Below are 22,199 nucleotides of genomic sequence, written 5' to 3' on the forward strand. Positions count from 1 at the left end.
AAGAACTTGAGTGAGGACAAGCTTATGTCCTTCCAATTCCAACCTAGAGAGCACTTCCTCTAAATTTGAAAGAACCTCAACACTGTATTTTTAACATATATTTCCTTCTCCACACGGAATTCATGGACCTTTCCATTCACAAGGATTCAAGCTGGATTCGGGAATCTTTCTTACTCCCCTATGTTTTATCATCAATCTAAGTTTTCACACGTCAACCCATCTTCCAACTTTGGCATAAAGATTTGATAGGAGAATGTAACAACTTGAGTCTTTTGGGGCCAACTCCATTACCTTGAGGGTAGCACTTTTTACTATTGGAACATCACCATGCTTTGCCCAAGTGTTGAGAATACCCTTCCAAACTATAATATCAGCCTCTATAGGTATATTTTGTCTAACCTCAACTTCGTTATCCAACTACCCCGCTATACCTACGAGATCAATAATGCATCGGTAGTGTTGAATCTTACAATTTTGTATTTATCTTGCATAAGATTAAAACAAAATTTTGCCCTCATCAACTAGACCTCCATGGCTACAAGCACTCAGAAGCTCCGAGAAAATGATCTCATTAGGATCAATTTCTCTCCTTTAAAAGTCAAAGAACATTACCAGTGCTTTATGACCAAGGCCATAGAACATACTGTTGTGCACGAAAGCGTCAAGCGACATATATGAGACTATGTAACACCCCGACTCCAATTAAATTCCCTACTTAAATTATTTAATTTAATTAAATACGAAATTACGAATTTACCTTTAAGGTAGGGGTATTTTAGTCACTTTTTAATCCGAAAGGATTTCTGGGTAGTGGCTGGTACCGTTACATAGATCGAACCGAGATGAGTCCGTAGACACGTATTGGACTCGAATCGGAGTTGTAACGAAGAAATGGCGATCAAAAGAAGTTCAGTGGCATAACCGTAAATATTTCGAAGTTCAGTTTTTTCAAAACCCAGAATTTCCACATTTTGGGCAGCTCGACCAGCTAAATTCAAGATTTCTCCCAACTTCGGCCGCCATTTCAAGCAATACTCGTCCCTTAGAACCACCACACTTCCCTCTTCCAGCCCTAGCCCTTCGCCGCCTCGATCAGCGGCCGTAGTCGCCGGAAACATCTAAGAAACAGGCGGTTTTGGACAACTTTTTCGTAAACTTTCACCGGCTCGTTCTCCCTCCTCCGGCCACCGTTTCAGGCGAGTGAGGATGTTTTCTTACCTATTTTTCATGATCTAACTGATGGTTGGGTATGATTTGAGAAATTTCTAGCGTAAGTGGGTTAATTTTGGATTTAGGGTTCGGCCAGTTTTGGGATCACGATTCCGGCCACTTTCAGCCATTTTTGGGGGAATGTCTAAGAACAAAAGTGACTCCAAATGGGGTTTTACACGTAGGGTAGGAAGCTTGGCCTGTGGTTTGGAGTTTTTTCGGCCGCCATAAATTACTTAAGGCACCCATGCGTTACTGGCGCGTGTGGCGGCCCGTGGGCCCGGTAATGGACCAACATTATGTTCTAAGATGATCTCCTGGTCCTCACGAGTACTTAGGTACTTTTGGATTCCAATTTGGTTGATGTTTGAACCCCAAACGGATCTCGCCTATCGTGTGATTTCCGGGTTCGATAGGTTTGAACCGTTGGATTGCCCTGAATTTAATATATGTTAATCTAGACATCTCTAGAATCACGTAGGAATTCGCGGATCATGAATCGTAGCCCTGGATGTTCCGATTCAGTAACTTAAAGTTTGCCTTAATCGATAACCATCCGATCGTGAGCGATCCGACCATTTGATTCGGACCAAACTTGTAGAACATGTGTAATAAACCTTGTTGAACCCGTAGGAACTTCCGGATCGTAAAACAAAGGTAGTGGGTCATGTGGATCCGATTGACCAAGTTTGGGTAGTTTTACCCCTCAATTGACCGTGAGTCTTCCGAGGTAGTTTCACCCTTCGAGGAGTACTAGAACGACCTTATTAAAGAGTCTTGACCATTATTTGAGTTACGTTGACTATGTTTGGATTTTGAGTTTTGTTTTATATTATTGTATGAAGATCTCAGATTATTAGTTAGATAATTGAAGTTATGGAATGGTTGAGTATGAGATATTTGACTGATGGGTTATGATTATTATGAAGTGAGTGAACTATATTTTCAAGGATAGAAAATTATGCATATTGAGTCCTTTAACTTGGAGTTATTATATGTCTTGAAATGGAAATATTACATGATTATCAGAGTATTGGAATTATTTTCGTATGTTTGTGGGATGTGATTGCTTCGAATGAATTTGTGCTATATTTTTTAGTATAGTTGTTTATACTTGGATATGTGTTGATGTACATGGAGTTGTGGTTTATGTTAGTTCGAGTGCTATTAGCATCACCTTATGCACCTCCCTGGATATGGAATTTATGTTTTTGAGAGTTTAAGATATGTATGTATAAATATTTGGGTTATTGTGGTTATGAAATTTGTTAATGGATTGGTCTCGGTTTACAAAGGGAATTATTCAATTGCTGAGAAGCGGATCTTTGGGAAGTCGAGAAAAGATTGGGAACATAGTGTTGGGGAAGTGGATTTATGGAAAGGGTGAAATCTTTATGACAGTTTTGACAAAGGATTTGGGAATTGGGTCGATTGCCTTTGGCAGAGTGTGTGCACATGATTTGAATTGCTTGTACCTACATAGAGATTACTCTGTAGGTGTCCGGCCAGTGTATTGCCTGTACTCGCTTAGATGGGTGTCCGACCAGTGGAAATTGCATGTAACTACATGGAGATTACTCTGTAGGTGTCTGGCCAATGTATTGCCTGTACCTGCATTGAGATCACTTCGCAGGAGTCCGGCCAGGATTTTCCCCCTCCACCTGCCTGATTGTCTACACAGGTGGTTGATCAGTTTTCCCCATTCCCCGGTTGCCCTCAGTGTATTGCCTGTACCTACATCGAGATTACTCTGTAGGTGTCCGGCCAGTGATTTACTTGTACCTGCATTGAGATCACTTTGCAGGTGTCCGGCCAGGATTTTCCCCAGTCATTTGCCCGATTTGTCTACACAGGTGGTTGGCTAGTTTCCCCCATTCCTTGGTTGCCTTCGGAAAAGATTATATTGTTGCCCTCGGAAAATATACTAGTTGCCTTTGGAAAAGATTATATTGTTGCTTTCGTAAAATATACTGGTTGCCTTTGGAAAATATCATATTGTTGCCTTCGGAAAATATAAAGGTTGCTTTCGGATGAAATTATGTGTTCCATATATCCTTAGTGGGTGATAGCAAGATGTGCACTATACGGGTAGTGACATGTATGGTTTTATGTAGAAGGTTTGATTCGGGAGTTATGAATTTTAAATGTGGTTTGGGTTGTAATATGAAATTAAAGAATTTAAGAGTCGGGTTACAAATGTAAGATTGTTTTAACATTTTATTATATTTAAGGAATTGTGATTTTTGCTGTTGGAAGAACTACGTGTGGCTTGATCCCTCAGTAAAGGTACGTAGGTAGCCTAGGGTCCCACCCTGGTGCAACTGCGAACTAAAGTTATGTTGGTTTTTGGTTTAATTTTTATTTGACTTAAGAGCTTTGTTGGTGGTTTTGCTTCGGATTATTTGAAGGCCGGAGGCCGATTATGTGAATTGCATGAAATCATCTTGTGCATGCTGCTGGTTAGTGATATTAAATGTGTTTTAACAAGTTGAGAAATTTTGGAAAAAGTCAAATTTACAGGGGAGGCTGCCAACATTTTGCCAGTAAGTCTCCGTTCTTAGTAAGCAGGCTCGGCATCGGTAAGATGTCAAAAATTCTACAGGATTCGTTCCGGGTTCTGAGGAATTCTGGGCCGGTCCTGTCAGACTAATAAAATAAGCAACAAGACAAGATATGACAAATATATAAATCCAACAATGCACAAATAATTTATTATACTGGTTCAGCTTATAGCCTATGTTTAGTTTGAAGAAGGCGATGAAATCCACTAATAACTAAATGAGACAATAAAGAAGTGTTTAAGCTCTCACAACTCAACACCCACATACACCCAGAGCCACTCTCACACAATGAGTCAAGAACAATGTTCAAATTCTTGCTCACAAACGAATACCTAAAGAGATCAAATACAAATGTGTGGAGCAACACTCAAATGAAAGAGCAACCAATAACAAAAGAAGAGAAACTTACAAAACACTTCTTGTTGCCCAAAAAAGTTGCTAACACACGCAATTCAAAAGAGAGATGTATCTCCCTAACAAGTGGTGTAGCATACCTAAAGAAGATAAATAAAGCTAATCAACATGTTATCCTACACTGTAACAAATCAATAGGAAGGAACCAACCATAATGCGATGAGGTAGCACAACTCCTCTAATCATTGTCCAAGATGATGATTCTCCTAACCAAAGTGCAGCTCAACCAACATTCTTTATCAGAATTTACTTGAGCCAACATTATCAGTCAGAATTCACTTGAGCCAACATTCTCAATCATTATCCACTTGAGCCAACATTCTCGGCCAAAAATCACTCGATCTTTTTTCTAGACATTGTCAATTTGTGTCAAAAAACAAAAACGTCCACCTTGGCACAAATTGTACCAAGCCAACAAGTACAACCTTCCTCTAACTCCATCGCCAAAGCCGCGAAGGGTAGCTCACATATAATAACTAGAAATCAAGTCAAACCAAACAAAACTGCCGACATCACCGGCGACATTTTCGGCCATCGCGAGCTACGCCGTCGCTTGGAACAGGTACCTCTCCTCTCCTTTTACCTACTTCCTAGGTTGTGCGACGACAATGGTGACGGTGGTCGCCGGATTGAAGCCGTGAAAATCCGGGTTAAACAGTGAGTTTTCGACGCCGATTTCGGCCACTTGCCGTCCGAATTGGACTTGGCCGTAGTTGAATAAAGTGTTTCACTCATCGAGTAGAACTTGTAGCTAGGAGGGTGGCTTGTAATTTGGAGATTTTCCGACGAAGCTTTATCGCTTTGGACACCCAAGCGCTGTTGGAGCGTGTGGCGGCGCGTGGGCACTGTAGTAGAGGGGAATTTTTGTCCCAACGTGATCTCCTTGATGTCACGAGCGCGTAGGTGTGCTCGGATTCCAATTTGGTTGATGTTCGAACCCCGAACGAATCTCACATATTAGGAGTTATCCAGGTTCGATATGTTCTGACCGTTGGATCGTTTCCCAATTAAAATATGTTGTTCTAGGTATTCATAGGATCATGTAGGACTTCACGGATCGTGAAGGACTTCACGGATCGTGAATCGGAGCCCCAGATGTTCCGATTCAATAACTTAAAGTTTATGTTTTATAATAACCATTCGACGTGCGATCGTAAGCGATCTAACCGTCCGTTTCGAACCAAACTTGCGAGACGGGTATCTTAGACCTTGTGAAACCTTTAGGAACTTTCGGATTGTAAACGAAGGTCGTGGGTCCCGTGGGCCCCCGTTGACCCAAATTGGAAAGTTTGACCGTCGGTTGACCGAGTTTCTCCCGAAGCTGTTCCATCGTCCGAATTGGGTAGTTGGACCTTAGAATGTCTCATTCCTAGTACATTTACTAGAAACTTGGGAAATTAGGATATTTAATTCAAAGTACTCATTCGAAACGCTTCGTATTAATCTCGTATACGTATTCTGAATTAGGTACTCTGACCACGCATACACAGTAGGCGGGACCCTCTCAGGGTCAAGCAGCGTGGGACTACTTGTGAGTGGACCTTGTTTTCAAATCTTATGCATGGTTTTATGATGGGAAATATTATGCATGATGTTTTAAATGGTATTTTGGATATATTATTTATTCAATTGTTGAAAGTGATATTTTTATGAGGCATTGGAAATATATTTTGGGTTTTGACATATTTGAGTATCTTGAGTATGAATATCTGGATTTTGAGGATTTCTATATATGTTTGGCTATGTGTGGGGTACTTGGGTTGTTCAGATGAGATTGTAGAAAGTTGTGAGTATAGAATGTCAGTTTTGAGTGCTATAAGCACTACCCTATGTACCTCCCCGGATTTGGAACTTGGATACGGAAACTTGAGATACTTGGAATTGTCAGAACTCGGGGCATCCTTGACGGGATGTTGCTGTAGACAATTAATTGGGTAGTCTGCGCGCGTAGGACTGGTCACAAATGTACGAGTTTTGAGGCTATCGACGGTACGTGCTGGTTGAGAGTTGGTCCCCTAGTTGGACGGCTCGTTCCCTAGTCACATGGTGGATTGAGGACTCTTCATGAGGACTATGCCAGGGTGCAGGGGCGGCCCTGGAGTGGCGCAAGTGGTGCCACCGCACAGGGCCCCCAATTCTTAAGGGCCCCCCGAAAAAAAATTTCTTTATAGTATATATATTAATATTATAGGAATTGTATATATAGTATAGCGTGCTAGACATTTGCACAAGGGCGTGTCTGGTAGAGTTGGCTCTAGCGTTTCTCCATTTAACGTAGCGCCAGAGTTCGATTCTTGTTGAAGTCGGTCTATATTTATATATATCCCCCAAACACTTTCTACTCCGATCATTCTTTTAAAAAATTTATAATAAAAAATTTCTCATCTAAGAAAAGTACTTTTTTTCATTCAAAAGAAAACAAAAAAAACTTCATGGCTTCTTTTTTTTAAAAAAAAAAAAAAAAACTCTGATTTTCTGGTAAGTAATCATCATCATTCATCAATCTCTCTTTGGTTCTTTTTTCAATCCTTTGACAATTTTAGTTATTCTTTCAATTTCAGGAATTTCAATACCAAAAAGAGAAAACCCTAATTCCTATATTCATAAAGAACACTCAAAATCAAATAGTCAAATTCAAATTTCAGGAATTTGTATGCAACTACTCTTTAATTTGTGATTGCTAATTTTTTTTTCCTATTAAACACAAATTGCTTATTGGAGGTAGCAAATGACCTTGTAGGGGCACAATGAGCTTATTTTTGTACCAAACATTTAATTTTATCAAATAGAAACATTTAAATTTTTATGAATTTGATTTCTGATTGTCATTACATATTTATTCATGATTTTTAGTTATAAAAAAAAATTGTTTATGACATTAAGTTATGCCAAATTTTTATTTATAGTATTTCGTATTAGATTATGTGAAGCCCCAATTTAAGTTCGCACAGGGCCCTCAAAATCTCAGGGACGGCCCTGCCAGGGTGACTAGTCAAACAATCCCAAGGTTGGATTGTTTCCCCGGTACAACTAGGTGATGGTCATATTTATATTATATATATATATATATATATATCTCTCTCTTATATTATGTATTTACATATATATAACTATTCATTCATTTTTGTTTTTCGGTGAGGATACTTCCTTGCAGGCAGTGCCAATGGGTACGCTCTTGAGAGTTTAGTTGTGGGATTTATAAGTTTTGGATGGTGGTTTTGTAAAGCGTCCCTTATGGATTTCGGACTTGGCATCTGGTATTGATTTGTTTATATATATATTTTTATATATATACTTGAGTATGATGGTTTGGAGATGCATGGGATTTCTTGCATGGTTTTCTAAACGGTGGGGTTATATTACGTTGGTTTACACTGAACTGAATTTATTTTTGTCCACTCACAATTTTCTGTTTTGCGCCCCCCAGCCAGTAGTTGACTGAGCTCCGCAGCAGAGCCGGATCGTGCGCTTCCGAGCCTTGAGCCTTCGTAGGACTCTTTCTTCATGTTATTCCCTTTGAACTCTGTTTTGTTGAAATTGAAGTTCTTAGACATGCTATGTTATCGCCCCTGTTAGGGTTTGATTTGTGAGGTCGGAGGCCATTTTGTTGTAAACTGTTTATTCGCTTTAAAGCATGCTGCTGGTTGGGATTATTTTATTTTTATGCAGGTTGAATTTTGTTGGGTTTGTTCAATTTACAGGGGAGACTCTGCCAAAATTTTGGTAGAGAGTCTCGGTTTTTAGTAAGTGGGCCCGACATCGGGGTGATGTCGGAACAAAGACTGGATTCGCCCAGGTTTCAGGGAAATTCTAGGGCGGGTCCTGTCACACAACACTTTTACAAGACAACTGTGGTGCCTCAGGTCAAAGACTAACTTACATTATTGCAACTATAGAGATCTTGTTTGACATGTAAGTAAGAGTTCCATACAAGATCTCTGAGTTGATCGTGTTCAGTGAATTCACTCTCAAGTGAACACCCATACACTTATCTTAGTGTCTCTACACAAATGACTTGAGACTAGTCAGATACGGTGTATGCTAGTATTTATGGATTGTCAATGCCCAGCTGACAAGCCTGTGACTAGGAACTCTTTAGGATGTGTGCTCATAGTGAAAGGTCTCTTGAACTTAACGTCTTTAAGTCACTTTCCTCATCTCACAATCCACAGATGTGTTGATTAAGTAAATATTATTTAATGAAACAGTTAGTTAAACAATATCATGCCCATTAATATTAAGTAAGGTGAAATATCGATAAAGTTTACATCTTATGATTGGCGTTAGGGCATATTTCTAACACCAAATTCGAGTTACACCCAATCTCACACTCACAGATACATATACAGATGAGCCAAGATTAGATTCCTACTCACAGAAAAGAGACCAAAAGAGAGATATTAAACAAAGAGATAAAATTACTACAAACACAAGGAACAAGGAGAACCAAGCTAAAAGTGCAATTGTTGTGCAACAAGCCAAAGAAGAGATACTTTCTCTTACATAAAGTTGCATCAACCTACATAGAAATACAAAGAGCTTTGATCTCTCAAAAATTGGTGGTTCTCTCTCAACATCTTGTGTGGATAAAGAGAAGCTTACCACACTTCCAGAAAGGATTTAACCCACCAAGGTCATATAAGAGCTTCATCTTCAAATAGGTGATTGTCATTCCTTTATTTCTCTTCCAGATTTGTTGCACAACCAGCAAAGAGCCCACCCTGCTAGTAGCAAAAGTAAAGAGCCTTAATCTCTTCCTTTCCCCAACTTAAGAGAGAGATTTCTACTCTAGTAGATATGGTGGCCACTTTGTTATATGCGAAGTATAAAATTATGTATATGAGACAGATATAACAAGCAATAAGACAAGATATGACAAATACAAAAAACTAACAAAGCATAAAGGATTTATACTGGTTCGACTTATAGCCTACGTCTAGTTCGAAGACGGCGAGTAAATCCACTAATAACTAATGGAGATTACAAAGAAGTGTTTCTCCTTTCACAACCCAAATCCCATATACATCCTAAGCCATCTCCTATCACCACAGTATTAAAAATCGATAATTTCGCTGAAATATCGGCGAAATTATTGTTTTTTTTCTCCAGCGATATTTTCGCACAAATCCATCCATATATCGTCAATATATCGATAATTTCGACTACGATATTTTCGTTCAATTGGCAACTTCAAATGGTCAATATATCACGATATTATTGATAATATCGTGATAATATCGCGATATGAACTTTCAAAAATTAAACAATTAAACTCACTCACTCTCTTGCGCACGCTGGGGCTCGAACCCAGCTCCCCTCCGAAAATTGCAGCCTCTTAACCACCACACTGGTCATAAGCTTGTGGTTATAATCTATGTAATCTAATATATATAATACACTACTTCCGAGCTGGTTTTCAAGTTTCAACTTTTCAACTATTCACCACGTTTCAACTTACTCATTCACCCCACCATTCAACCACACACCTAACTAATTAGTTTTCATTAATTACTACATATTTTCTACACTCACAGTGTTTGTCAGCTCGCTATATAATCAACTTAAATTAGTTAAATCCATCATACAATGCATTTCCTTCTAATTTTTTGTGATAAACTAATAGATAGTTGACTAAATAAGCATCCTCCAAAGTTTCAATAAAAATTTCCAAGTTTTTCTGACAATTTCCGTGGTTTTTATTCAATTTTTATCGATATCGATAATATCCCGATATTTCCATCGAAATTTCCTTGTTTTTGGACTATCGATATTTCCGATATCACCGATATTTTAGACCTTGCCTATCACAACCCAAAACCCATATACATCCAAAGCCATTCTCACACCAAATGAGCCAAGAACAATGTTCAAAACAGAAAAATGATGCTCATTTGGTGTGAGAGTGGCATTGGATGTATGTGGATTTTGGGTTGTGAGAGCTTAAACACTTCCTTGTAATCTCCTTTTGTTATTTGTGGATTGCCTCCCTATCTTCGAACTGGCCGTAGGCTATAATCCAAACCAGTATAAATCCTTTGTGCATTGTAGAATCATTATGTTTTGACTAACAAAATAAGAGAAACTTACAAAACTCATTTTCTTGCCCAACAAAGTTGCTAACACACCCAATATAGAAGAGGGATGTCTCTCCCTTACAAATGGTGTAGCATACCTAAAAATCAAGAAGAGGGAGAGCTAATCAACATGTTGTTCTACATCGGAACAAATCAAAAGGAAGGAACCAGTCACAATCCATTAATAAATCAAAGAAGATTACAGAGAAGTGTTGAAGCTCTCAAAACCCAAAGCTAGTCTCATACCAAATGAGCAAAGAACAATGTTCAAATTCTTGCTCACAAACAATTACCAAAAGAGATCAAATACAAATATGTGAAGCAACTCTTAAACAAAAGAGCAACCAATAACAAAAGAAGAGAAACTTAGAAAACTCTTTTTGTTGCCAAACAAAAATGCTAACAAATCAACCGGAAGGAACCAACCAAAATCCGTAGCACAACTACTTCTATAAGTGATGAAGATGTTGATTATCTTAACCTGCACCCCAACACTACTAAATCTCTCTCTTGACCCAATGAAGTATAGCCCACACGTTCTTTTTTGGTTAAGATGAATATAACTAGGATTAGTTGAGTATTAGGGAATATATAAATATGTGGTTGAGAGAAGTCCACCACAAATAGGTCACGTGGCTACATAACCATACACAAATATGGGTTCAATGTTGTTGCCAAGAACTGCTTGAGCCAATATTGTCGATCAGAACCCACTCGAGCCAATATTCTCAACCGCTCGATCCAAAATTCTCGGTCAAAAACCGCTCTAACCTTTTTTTTCTAGAAATTGTCAATTTGGGCAAAAAAACAACACATAAAACTCCAGACCCTAAAGTATTTGTAATGAGATATGTATTTTAAAATATGGCCTTTTTTTTATGCCCACATTTAGCATACATGTCTAAGAACTGATGTAATAAACCCAGAACTCAAGTTAGTTATTTGCATAAATGTGAGTATGTATCCATTTGCCTTCCTCAACAAAACCCAAGCTAGCAATGGCTGACAAAATTTTAACAAGAGCAAGGGCATCAAATCGAACACCCAAATTCAATATTTCTCCAAATACAACCCATGCTTTGTTTGGATGGTTAATACAATATTGAAGTCATTAATGTCCAAGTAACAACAGCTTTATGAGTCGTCGTCCAAAAGACTTCACCAACAAGCTCACTCTTCCCACACTTCCCATACCATCAATCATCGCAGTAATCGAAACCAAGTCCCTTTCTAAAATATCATTCAGAAGCTCATGAGCTAACTCAATCTCCCAATTTTGAAATAGCCTATAATGAGTAAATTCCATGAAATTATATATCTTTTAGGTATTTAACAACCACCATCTTCACCAATTCAATCTTTCCTAGCTCCAACTACATCCTTATCAATAAATTCATCACATATGGATCAAAATAGAACTAGCTATTCAAGATTTGCCCATGAACTTGCCGCCCTTCCTCCAAAGCACATGACTTGTGGCAAGCTTTTTGTAATAGTGGGGCAGAGAGAGAAAACTCAACATCATCCAAATTTTTCAAAAAAGAGAATATATGGACATAGAGGATAAAAGCTTTCAATGGATTTCAACTCTCAGAAAGATGCTTTATGAGTGTGAAAAAGACTTGTATACATGGTTGTCATGGTACTCATATACAAACTTAAACAACCCGCCCTGCATGAAAAGTAGTAGAGGTAGAAATGCTTGAGTTAAAACTAAAAAAACCTGAGCAAATTAGGTAGAAATGATAGAGCTTAGTCAGAACAAGTGCGCCATTTTATTTTCTTTTGGTGCTATAAGACTGTTACTCTCAATAGGTGCATTTTATATGCTTTCTACACAACTATTACAGTGTTATTGGAGTTATATAACGCTGATACTGCAGTGAAATAAAATATAATGCTTACATTAAAAATAAAAATTTGTGCAGTAAAAATTCTGCTCTTACACTACTATTACAGTCTTGTTTGTCAGAAAAATAAAATATTATATTTTAAATGTTGTTGCTTTTGTAATGCTTTTGCTGTTTACTTTGAAGGTGTGGCTTGAATCTTTGTGGCGATAGTAGTTTTTAGAGGTTTTGCAGCGGTTATGGAGTTTTTGGAGTTGAGAGGTCATGTAGAGAGAGAGAGAGTGAGAGAGAGTGAGAATCAGGCAGGAGTACTTGGGTCGCGTGCGTTGGTTTTTCTTGTCCTTTTTCTTTTATGTTAGGTTCTCGTTTATTTATTTTTTAAAGTGGCATGGGCTTCTGTTGATTTTCTTGTCCTGCAAAGTTAGCTTTGGGTGCGGTGGTAGTATCATAAATGGTAGGATTTTTATGTGTTGTTTTGTATTGTTCAAAAGTCACCTGGGTTTTTTTTATTTATAATTTTATAGAGTTTGGGTAGTGTTGGGTTTTACTATATTTTAGACACTATTTTGGGGCTTGAATGTGAAGTTCTCTTAATTTTTAAACCTCCGCGTTGGTTGTGAAAATCCCTTAATTTTTGCAAGGGATGACCCACAACGTTAACCTCCACACTTAAAGTTGGTTTGTTTGGGGGGACAAATCTAATAGGGCGAGTCTGAATCTAGATATTTGAAGGAAGGGATTTGAATTTGGATTTGGTTCACTTTTATTGGAAAGATTTCAATTCACATAAAATCCTTCTAAAATTAATAAGACCAAATTTGAAATTTGAAATTACAAATACAACTAGGAATTTCAATGTATTTGAACTTGTTTGAAGTTTACTTTCTCTTCTATGTTCATATCTTTCTCCTGAAATCTTGGGAAGTCTCACTCCCATTCTGTTGACTTAAAGTTATGTATTCATTTGGACTACCGCCATGCACATTAGGTTATTCACTCACTCCCGCATTGGGCGTCCTCCCCCTCCAACTCAAGCGAGTGAGTAAAAAGCATGGCAAGAGAACGAGTTCGACTCGCGAATGATCGGCAAGTGAAGGACCGATCCTTTTGCACTAGTACTGTTGCGAGACTTGTAATATATATCTCTATCCCTCTCCTCTTGCTCCTCTTCTATCTTTCCTTTATCTTTTATCTATCTCACAGACGAGAGAAACTTGCATGTCATTATCGCCGACCAATCACATTCCATCTCGCGTAATAAAGATTCCACACGGTGGAACGTATTGGATGGGGATAGCAAAACAGTGTTATCCCCGTAAGATGCAATTTCTTCTCCTCACACACACACACACACAAACACACACACACACACACACACTCACACACTCTCTCTTGTCCTGCGTAATTGTTAGTGGAGATGCACTTGATTGTGTTTATTTTGTTGAAGAATATAAGTCTCATGTCGGAAAGTTGGTTAAATAAAATAAAATATATAATGAATGGTTCCATTAGTAATATCACTGAGGTATTTTGTGACAAAACCCCACACCTACTGGGCTTTGGTGGTTAAGTTGGGGACAATATCAGTGTCGTTAGTAGTGGACCGCTGGCCTGTCTATCTGAATTTAATATGGTATCAAAGCGGGTTGATTGATTGGGCCTAAATTGGGCCCTTACACTTACCTAATATGCGGTTTTCACATGTTGGGCTTGAATGTTTACCCCTACCCCTTACCCAATACTTGGTGTTCACGTGTTGGGCTTAAATGATTGACTCTGATGTAGACTGGCTTCACATGTGGCCCACTATGTGGTGGTCCCACGTGAGGGGGCGTGTTGAAGAATATAAGTCCCACATCGGAAACTTGACTAAATAAAATACAAATATAATGGATGGTTCCACTATTAATATCACTGAGGTCTTTTGTGATAAAACCCCACACCTACTAGGCTTTGTAGTTGTTTAAGTTGGGGACAATATCAGTGTTGTTAATAGTGGGCCGTTGGCCCATCTATCTGAATTTAACAAAAGTTTTATTTGTTTTGTTATGACTTGATTTTTTTCAAGCTTGATCTCTTTTTGAGTTCTAAGTTTGCAATCTTAGTTGGAATGCCATTGTCAGAGATTCTTTAGTCCTGTGTGATTGTTAATGGAGGCGCACTTGATTGTCTTTATTTTGATGTTGGATTTCTCCATTATTGTAATGACCCTTTGTGGTTATAGTTATTTGCCGTTTGTAGCTAGTGGCTTTTTTGGATGAATTCTAAATGCAATCTCAAAATTTCTCAACAAATAAATAAATTAATTAATTAAAACTTTCACTTATGAGCCCAACTTTTGTTTGTAAATAGACAAAAAGGAAAAAAAAAGAAAAAAAAAGAAGAAGCTCTTAGAGCATCTTCAAGACTCTTTAACTGTAGCTCTTTAAATATAAGTTTATTTATGTACGTGACACTTTGAAGACAAAACACATGCTACTTAAGAGTTTTACACTTCGACGGACGGCAAATTTCAGTAATTTTTTTATTTTACAGTTTTTTAATTACAAGTCTCTTTATTTCTTTTCTTTATTAATTGGTTTCTTTGTATCACATTCATTGTTGCTTTTTTCTGATAGAATTTTTTTAGGGACTTCACTAATATACCTAAAATAGGGGCTGAAATTATAAATAATAAAAAAAACCCCACATGGAATGCACTTTAGAAACACACACAAAACTCATTTACTACACAAGAAGCCCAAAAAAAAAAAAAAAAAAAAAAAAACTTAAATAGCACCCAAAACAAGCCCAACCCAATTTTATAACAAAACAGAAACAATTCATTACAAAAAAAAAACGTCTTGAAAACCGTAGCTTTATTAACGTGTCATGTTTATCAATGATTGTAATGTTCAACACCTTTACTGTCATGTTGATTAATGGCTATAATGTTCCGGTCTAGGGTAATAACACTGCTAGTTTCCTATGACATCCTATTTCTAATGCATGTCTACCCCTGTAATATTCCAGCCTAGAATAATAACATTGCTAGTTTATTGTCATATTGATTAATGCTTATCATGTTGCTATTTCTAATACATATCCACCAAATAAAAGATGAAGAAAGAACAAACCAGACCAACTCAAAACAAGCTGAGCCCAGATTGTTAATACTATTATGTCATAGAAGTACATTGTTAATACTTTGTAATAAATGTACATTGTTAATACTCTGTCAGAGAAATACATTGTTAAACAAAAATGAGATCCATAACTGAAATAGTAACAAAAGATAAATCGATTATCAAAGCTTAAAATACATTTAGAAAATCAACTAAAGTCAGAAGAGAAACACATAATTGAAGCCAAAGATGACGATGACAACGATAATATAAAGTCTAAACCAAACGATGACGACGACGACGATAACGATGACGATAATGACGACAATGACGACGACGACATGGCGAAAGAGGAGTAGAGCTAAGAGCATCTATTCGAGGTTCCGAACAATTCGAATAAAAAAAATATCAATAGAAGTATGATTTTAGAACAAGAAATCGAAGGTGAAATATTGAAAATTGTAGATCACAGATGAAGAATATAGTTGGATCTAAGACTAAGCTTCAATGAAAGCTCCTCTTTCTCCAACATCGAGAAAGCACAAGCGAGAAAGGAGAAAATAAATCTGATTTGGTTTTTTTGGCAGATCTTATTTTTCTCTCTTAAACCCATAGTACAAGGGCAATATAGGTATTTTACACACACAAATAAACTAAAAAACAGCTAATAAATTGAAAAAATTGACAGTTGTCGATTTTGGGGTTTTTTTAAAGTGTGTTTATTGTTTTTCAATGGGTATATAACTAAATTTGTAAAGTTTTTATAGTGTCACTTTGAAAACGCAAGGGCAAGAAGTGGTGAGGTTGCCAATTTGGTGACTTGGTTTGTGAAATCTCTTGGAACTACGTTGTTTGACGTGACTTTACCTATCAAATTGGGGAAATATTTTGTGGGGTCTTGAAGATGCTCTTAATAAGCCTAATATTTTTTATTTATTCCAGATTCGAACTTTCGTAAATTTTAAGTTCCATGTTTTGTACCGAAAGTTAGGCCTCAATTATTTTTGTTAAATATTAATGCTAGCTCAAGGTTTAATATGATTGGGCCGGCCGGCCGGCATATGGGATTAGGAAGATCATGCTGTATGGGCAGTCACATCAAGGAATACCCCTACATCAGGTAGCTATAACTTCCAGGGTCCTTAATTATGATTAATTAGCACATAGAGTACCAATGGTTAACCATATTCTTGCTCTTTTCTATCTTCTAATTAATTTTGAATGTGGATATGGAATATGCTAGTGCTGCAGAAAAAAGTGACCCAGTTGCACTAGTCTTGATGATAAGTTATTTTCAATTTCTTGACTTATAGGCCGAAACATGTTTTCTTGTGGTGATCTGTTGTTGCTGTTCATGCTTTAGCAAAATCCTTTTATTTTTTTAATGGCAATATATTTAGCGTTTTTATCACGAATGGTTATTGAATTTTTCAAAAGTCCTCATTTGAGTTATACGACTTTCAAATCAATCAACGTGATTTTTGGTCCACATTTCAATAAAATCTTTGTGAAAGTTGGTCACTTAACAACACATGTCAAACTTTAAAGGGTTATATTCATCAAAATATACATCATATCCACCCATAACACAAATTATAGGTGAGAATTGGTCTTTTCGTCACATTTCCTCAAAATCTTCATGTTTTTGCTTTTCAAAGCTATTTGTTCTTCTTGATGGAACCCATACATGAAACTAAAAATTTAGAAAAATGTCCTTGCATGTTGAGCAAAAGCATGAGTTTTAAAACTAAAACGAGTTATATTTTGATTGTAATACTTGTTTCAATTCATGTGATACTATGTGACTAATTTTAGCAATTTTTTTTGTCATAACGTGATGTCAAATATCAAATTGATGTGTAGAGAAAAAGATGAAGTAGCGCATTGATTGATTTAAGAACTTTTCAAAAGTTCATGAACCACTTGTGATAAAACTCCTTATAAACTAATGTTGTAGACATCCATTAGTAACACTTTCTTTTAAAATACATGGTCCTTAGATAAACTACTACCTCAGTGACAAAATGCAATCTACCAATAGTCTAATCAAAAGTAATTAAGCATTATAGCTAGCTCTCTTGTACATGTAGAGTGTAAAATATTTGTATGCCCTAGAAGAAGTGGAAAATAAAATTAATGGCAGAATCGTGATCAGGAAAAGATGCTAGAAAAAAAAATATAGTACAAACTCAGTGATTAACATTATCAAATGTAATCCCAAAGAAAAAAGAGTGTTAAGCGTATTTAGCAACCCCACTTTCTCCCCATTACTAGTTCAAGAACAGAAATGACCCAACTGAATCTCACTTTGTTGAAATGACTCCTTACCACTACCCCTACGTTTATGGCTTTTGGGGCTGGTGGAGTTGCTTTATACCCACAGTTCTACTTAAAGTATAACTCTTAAATTAGTAATTTCACTTGTGAACTTGTTAGTTTGGGAATGTACCCATGTCAAAAATTTACCCTAATTTCTTGAACATTTGTACAAAAGGCCAGGGGACTTTCTCAGCTTGAGAATGTCTCTTTAGCAGAATTCATTCCTTCTAATATCCATTCTTTTTGTTGAAGAAAATAATAAAAAAACAGAAAACCCACAACACACACACAATAGAGAGATATATATATAAAATAAACATTTTTTTTATTTAATCAAAAAATCACAATCTGACACGTATAAATAAGTAATTTGAATTGAAATAAAAAAGTTCATATGAACTTGTCAAACGGTAATTTGTCCGTAAACAAAATGTCTTGAGTTTTCTTTTGTGCGTACTTACTTCAACTTCTTCACCCAAAAAAAAAAAAGAAAAAAAAAAGAAAGCCTTGTATAAAATGGGGATAACACTTTTTTACTATCTCTAATCAATCACAGACTGCCACATAAACAAATTATCACGTATGGCATGCCGCAATTATTCGGAAATAATAAAATAGTTTTATTTCCGTTTCACACAAGTGTTTCTCTAACTCCTTCATGACCATCATGATTTAGCCATACATAACTATGGACCACACACAATGTACACAGAGAGACACGCATATGCATCAATAATTAACTTAGAAATAAATAAATAAAAGAAGAATATAGAATTGGAATAATCTAGCACATCAAAATTTCAAATCCCATCTCTTTTATTTTCGCTTAGCTAGTGTGTGCGCTCGTGCACACTGACTTAGATAATGGATAGTTGTAAAAGTATTACAACACGTTGCAGAGGTACGTACACAAAAAAGACTGAAGTCTAAACTTTAGACTCTAAAGCGAATGTCAGGTTTTCCAAATTGCTCAGTCTTTAATTTCTTGGTTTAACATCGATCTTGTTATAAAAAACTTCGACAATGACTGCCATAGTTACTCAACTCCACTTTCGTTAGCGCAGTTGGTCCTCCGTCACATTTTTTGTTAAATTAAAGGGCTTTGGAGCTAGCCAAAATTGGAAAGGAGCTAGGATGTGTGAGGAAATGAGTTTACAATTCGGATAAATCATGAACACATTCCAACCTACACTTGTAACCAAAAACAAAACAAATTTAATAATAAATATATATATTTTTCAGGATACCCTTTGCCTTGAAAGTTCAGCAATTATAGAAAACACTATCCTAAACTTTTTACCTCTCTCAAACTTTTTGTTGCCCCCCCACGTCCCTTGAACTTTCATGGATTCTCCATCTCTTCAAGGGTTCTTCTCTCAACAACACTATAAATATGGGGTATCTCCAATCCAAAGCCAATTAACAAAGCCTGCTTCCTCAAGAAAAACAGAAAGGTTGTGTACATCTAATTTCATCATGGCAAAGATGTCAGATCCTCTTGTGGTTGGGAGAGTCATTGGAGATGTTGTTGATTCCTTCTCCCAAAGTGTAAAAATGACAGTCACTTACAACTCCAACAAGAAGGTTTATAATGGTCATGAGCTATTTCCTTCCTCACTAACCCTCAAGCCTAAGGTTGAGGTTCATGGAGGCGATTTGAGGTCATTCTTTACACTGGTACATATGTCTACTTCCCAGCTATATTTTTCTTGCTTTTATTAATACCTAGTTTTTTTCTCTCAATATATGGATTTAATTTGAATTCATCTTTTCCTCTTTGCAGGTTATGACCGATCCAGATGTTCCCGGTCCTAGTGACCCCTACCTAAGGGAGCATTTACACTGGTAAATCCTCTGTTGAGATATGATCAGGAATAGGATTTAAATGAGGAAAAGAGACAAGCTAATTATGCCACTAATTTTTATATACCTAGTTCCAATTAAATAACTTGTGCCCTAATTATGGGGTATATGGTTCACAGGGCACGATGACAGGGCATTTATCTGCATTGAAATTAAAATACGAAAATAAAATCCTTCTACCCTTGAGAAGTACTGTTAGTAATTAAGCATTACGAATTTTATAAGACCTCACTAATTATGCAGATTCAAAAACTATAGATGCTCTCCTTGAGTCTAATATTCTTTTGGTTTTAAGTTTGTATGTTTACATAATTGACTTGGTATATAGTTTTTCTTCCTTTGTTAAATCATGACGGAGAGAGAGAGAGAGAGAGAGAGAGAGAGAGAGAGAGTTCCCATTTCTCCTTGTAATTTTTGACAAAAACCAACATGAGAAGACAAGATATAGATGACTTATAATTGCATACATATGCATTTAAAATGCTCCTTATGCTTAAAATATGTACTCTGTGTTTTTATTTTTTTGGTCAATTAAAAATGGCTAATTCTGCCATCTTGATTACAGGATAGTAACTGACATCCCAGGCACAACTGATAACACATTTGGTAAGTCCCTTCATGCTCTTAGAGAGAGAGAGAGAGTAGATGATGATGATGAATATTAACTAATTAATATGGTTTTTTTGTTTGTTTTTTGTTTTCTTTTCATGCTATAATCAAAAGCAGGAAAAGAGGTGGTGAAATATGAAATACCAAGGCCAAACATAGGGATCCACAGGTTTGTGTTTCTTCTGTTCAAGCAGAAAGGCAGGCAGACAGTGATCCCTCCTCCTTCAAAAGACAACTTCAACACACGAAAATTTGCAGAAGCAAACGACCTTGGCCTTCCTGTGGCTGCTGTCTTTTTCAATGCCCAAAGGGAAACTGCTGCAAGAAGACGCTAAAACAAGTACCCAGAAAAAGCCAACTCCAAGCTAGAACTTGAAATGGATAACTACAAACTATAATAAACCAGGGGGGTGCGTTTAGCCTAACATAATGATTAATTAGAGGAAGTATTGCACGCCCCCCTTCTTCCTAGTGTTGCTATCTGTATTAGTTTATGCCTCGTGTAAGTTTATGTACCCTTTGCTCGAAAATAATTATAATGAATTAAGAATAATCTACTCTTGCTAGACCCGTGTTACCATATAAATAATTATGTTATCAGACTCCGAACAATTTCTATTATAGGCTTCTCTAGCGGGCTGTACATTATCTTTTTCTAGTTGTACTTTATATAAGGCATGCCCTAACAATGAGTCTATGCACCGGGGAGGGTGCCCTATGACTGAAGGGTATATATATAAACGTTAAAGTCTAGGTTTTTACCTATAAGCGGTAACCCTTATATATTACCATTTTTCCCGCAGAGGCTTCTACTTTTTCGGTCTGTGTACTCTGAGAAATTTTTTACCCTTAAGTCACGGTAAAAGTTTCACCCTTAGATATGGTACAGCTAGAAATCATGTGGAAGAAACTCAGTTTGGGAAAATCTGCTTTATGTACTGAAAGAATCAAGAATGATATTTCTAAAAGGAAAATAAGTTTTTTATATAAAAAATTTAGAAAAATGTATTGTCATTTTACAGTTCCTTGCATTGGGTCAGCACATACGAAATTGGGATTCGGTTTGTGTTTTCTTCTTTTGCTTACAAGTTGGTTTAGATGATGACTGATTAGCAGGTTTAGAGCGTTTGAATGTTTTTTTTTTTTTTTTTTGGAGTACAAGTGATAGTTTAAACTAAAGGGGAGTGGAATTTCACACACACACAAATAATGCCATAGGAGTTTGAACATAAGACTTTTCGTGAACTATTCAAACCCTAAACAACCATTGCTTGCCACCACAGCCGGCCCCATGTGCTACTACCGCTCATTATTTCTCAAATTGAGAAAATTTCAAGTTTTAAACTAAATTGTCCACTTAATGATGATTTGTGAACTATTTGATTGAAATTGAATTTATGATTATTTGGATATGGAATTTATAGTTTATTGATATTGATTTGATTCATTGGATAAGGTTTTTGTTTATTGATTGATTAATTGATTATGGATTTTGTTTTGGATAATTGTCGTTTTTGATTGTAGTGTGTTTCTACGATAAATTATGAATGAAAGTAATATCTTTTCGTTGAAGAAATTTTGAGAACTTCTACTGTTAAATTTATGACTTCAGGTGTATGGGTCAGGAATTACCCGTCAATGACAGTTAGTATACCCACCATGCTGTTTCAGCACAAATGGCAACAGTTGAAGCAGTGCTCGAGTGTGTCCCATTTTGTGAACCAAACAGTTGCTAGCGTAAAGATATGGCGTGTGGACGCCCTTTTGATATCATGCCACGTGTCACAAAGATATGCTCAAGCTTCACCTAGGGACCATGCACATCATACAGAAACCTCAGATTTTATATGTACTTTTTGGTTGAAATCTGGGATTCATATTTAGCTAGGCTATACTTCGCACGTCCTCTCGCCTCATTTCACCATGCAAGAAGTACAGGGACCCGTCTCCCTTGGGAATTGAGATTTGAACAAGTCAATGCATATTATTATTTCTCTTTATTTTTACTTTTGGCAACAACACCGACCTATCAAATTTTCTTATGTGATTCGGATAAGGCACATAAACCCTACAATATTCTTAAATGAGGAATGGTAATAATATATTTTCTTAGACAAACCATATTGAAAGACGGGAATAGTAAACACCTAACGTAAAGTGTATGTAACCACTGGTTCCTTATACAAAGAATTCATT

The 22,199-nt window shown here is 36.6% G+C and overlaps 1 protein-coding gene across 1 annotated transcript; it reads left to right on the forward strand.

Moving 5' to 3' along the window:
* The first annotated feature begins 18,992 nt into the window (after positions 1 to 18,992).
* On the forward strand, positions 18,993 to 20,339 carry LOC117631327 (CEN-like protein 2). The gene is made up of 4 exons (XM_034364411.1): positions 18,993 to 19,208; positions 19,315 to 19,376; positions 19,960 to 20,000; positions 20,121 to 20,339. Exons 1-4 carry the CDS (start codon positions 19,008 to 19,010, stop codon positions 20,336 to 20,338), a joined length of 522 nt encoding a protein of 173 aa, XP_034220302.1. The 5' UTR covers positions 18,993 to 19,007; the 3' UTR covers position 20,339.
* The last annotated feature ends 1,860 nt before the right edge of the window (positions 20,340 to 22,199 follow it).

This window comes from Prunus dulcis, chromosome 6 (assembly GCF_902201215.1).
Source record: "Prunus dulcis chromosome 6, ALMONDv2, whole genome shotgun sequence".
Taxonomy (NCBI): Eukaryota; Viridiplantae; Streptophyta; class Magnoliopsida; order Rosales; family Rosaceae; genus Prunus; species Prunus dulcis.

Coding starts and splice junctions, on each gene's coding strand:
- LOC117631327 (XM_034364411.1), top strand. CDS start 19,008: ATGGCAAAGATGTCAGATCCTCTTGTGGTTGGGAGAGTCATTGGAGAT. Junction 19,209..19,314: donor TGAGGTCATTCTTTACACTG/GTACATATGTCT, acceptor TCCTCTTTGCAG/GTTATGACCGATCCAGATGT. Junction 19,377..19,959: donor CTAAGGGAGCATTTACACTG/GTAAATCCTCTG, acceptor TCTTGATTACAG/GATAGTAACTGACATCCCAG.